The sequence below is a fragment of the Propithecus coquereli genome, unplaced genomic scaffold (assembly GCF_000956105.1).
Source record: "Propithecus coquereli isolate 6110/MARCELLA unplaced genomic scaffold, Pcoq_1.0 Scaffold592, whole genome shotgun sequence".
NCBI classification, from domain to species: Eukaryota; Metazoa; Chordata; class Mammalia; order Primates; family Indriidae; genus Propithecus; species Propithecus coquereli.
Genome location: NW_012151863.1, coordinates 354,842 through 355,641, shown reverse-complemented (window position 1 = coordinate 355,641; position 800 = coordinate 354,842). Strand labels below are relative to the sequence as shown.

At 69.5% G+C, this 800-nt stretch overlaps 1 protein-coding gene across 1 annotated transcript in view; it reads right to left on the bottom strand.

Moving 5' to 3' along the window:
- RUVBL1 (RuvB-like AAA ATPase 1) overlaps positions 1-520 on the bottom strand; it is a 34,709-nt gene extending 34,189 nt beyond the window's left edge. The window contains exon 1 of the mRNA XM_012658962.1: positions 380-520. Within this exon, the coding sequence (XP_012514416.1) occupies positions 380-520 (141 nt within the window). The remainder of the gene's footprint in view (positions 1-379) is intronic.
- Positions 521-800: the final 280 nt, after the last annotated feature.

The window sequence follows — 800 nt, the reverse complement described above, 5'->3', positions numbered from 1 at the left end:
TTTTTAGTAGAGACGGGGTCTCGCTATGTTGCCCAGGCTGGTCTCGAACTCCTGGCCTCCAGCGATCCTCCCTCCTCGGCCTCCCATATGCCGGGATCATAGACTTGAGCTACCCTGCCCGGCCTACCATTAAAATGCCAGCGCCCCGACAGCAGGGACCCCGTGTATCCATCTGGGTCCCTGCCGTGACCCAGCGTCCCGCCGTGGGGTACCCCGGGGTGCTCCATCACTGCTCGTCAATCCCCCGGGGGCGTCGCCACCACTTCTCCCGGGGCCCTAAGGAGACTTCAGGGGAGCCCCACAGCCCGCGCACGCCGCCCCGGGCCCCCCACTCTCGCGGCCGCCGCCCCGCTCGGCGCCCCCCGACCGCCCGCCGCACCTCGCGCGCGTTCTCCTGCCCCACGAGCCCCGACGCCGCCTGCTTGGCCAGGCCGCTCTCGTCCAGCCCCAGCCCCTTCACGTGGCTGTGGGAGGCGATGCGCTGCGTCTTCGTGGTGCTCTTCACCTCCTCGATCTTCATCTTGCAGCCGCCGCGAAGCCCCACACGAGCGCGGAAAACCGGCCCCGACTGCCGTGTGGCCCCGGCTCCCGGGTTACCATGCGGCCGTTACCAGGGCGATGTAGAAGGGCCCGCCTACGTCGGCGTTCCATTGGTGGAGGCGGCTCCGCCTCCGCTTCCCATTGGCTCCCGGCTACGTCTATCGACGCTGTCGGCGGAGCCCCGCCCACTCACTTCCGGCTGTGTGTCTGGATTGGCTTCCCCCGCAGCCGGCGCTTCCTGCTCTGGCCGGATCCGCTGT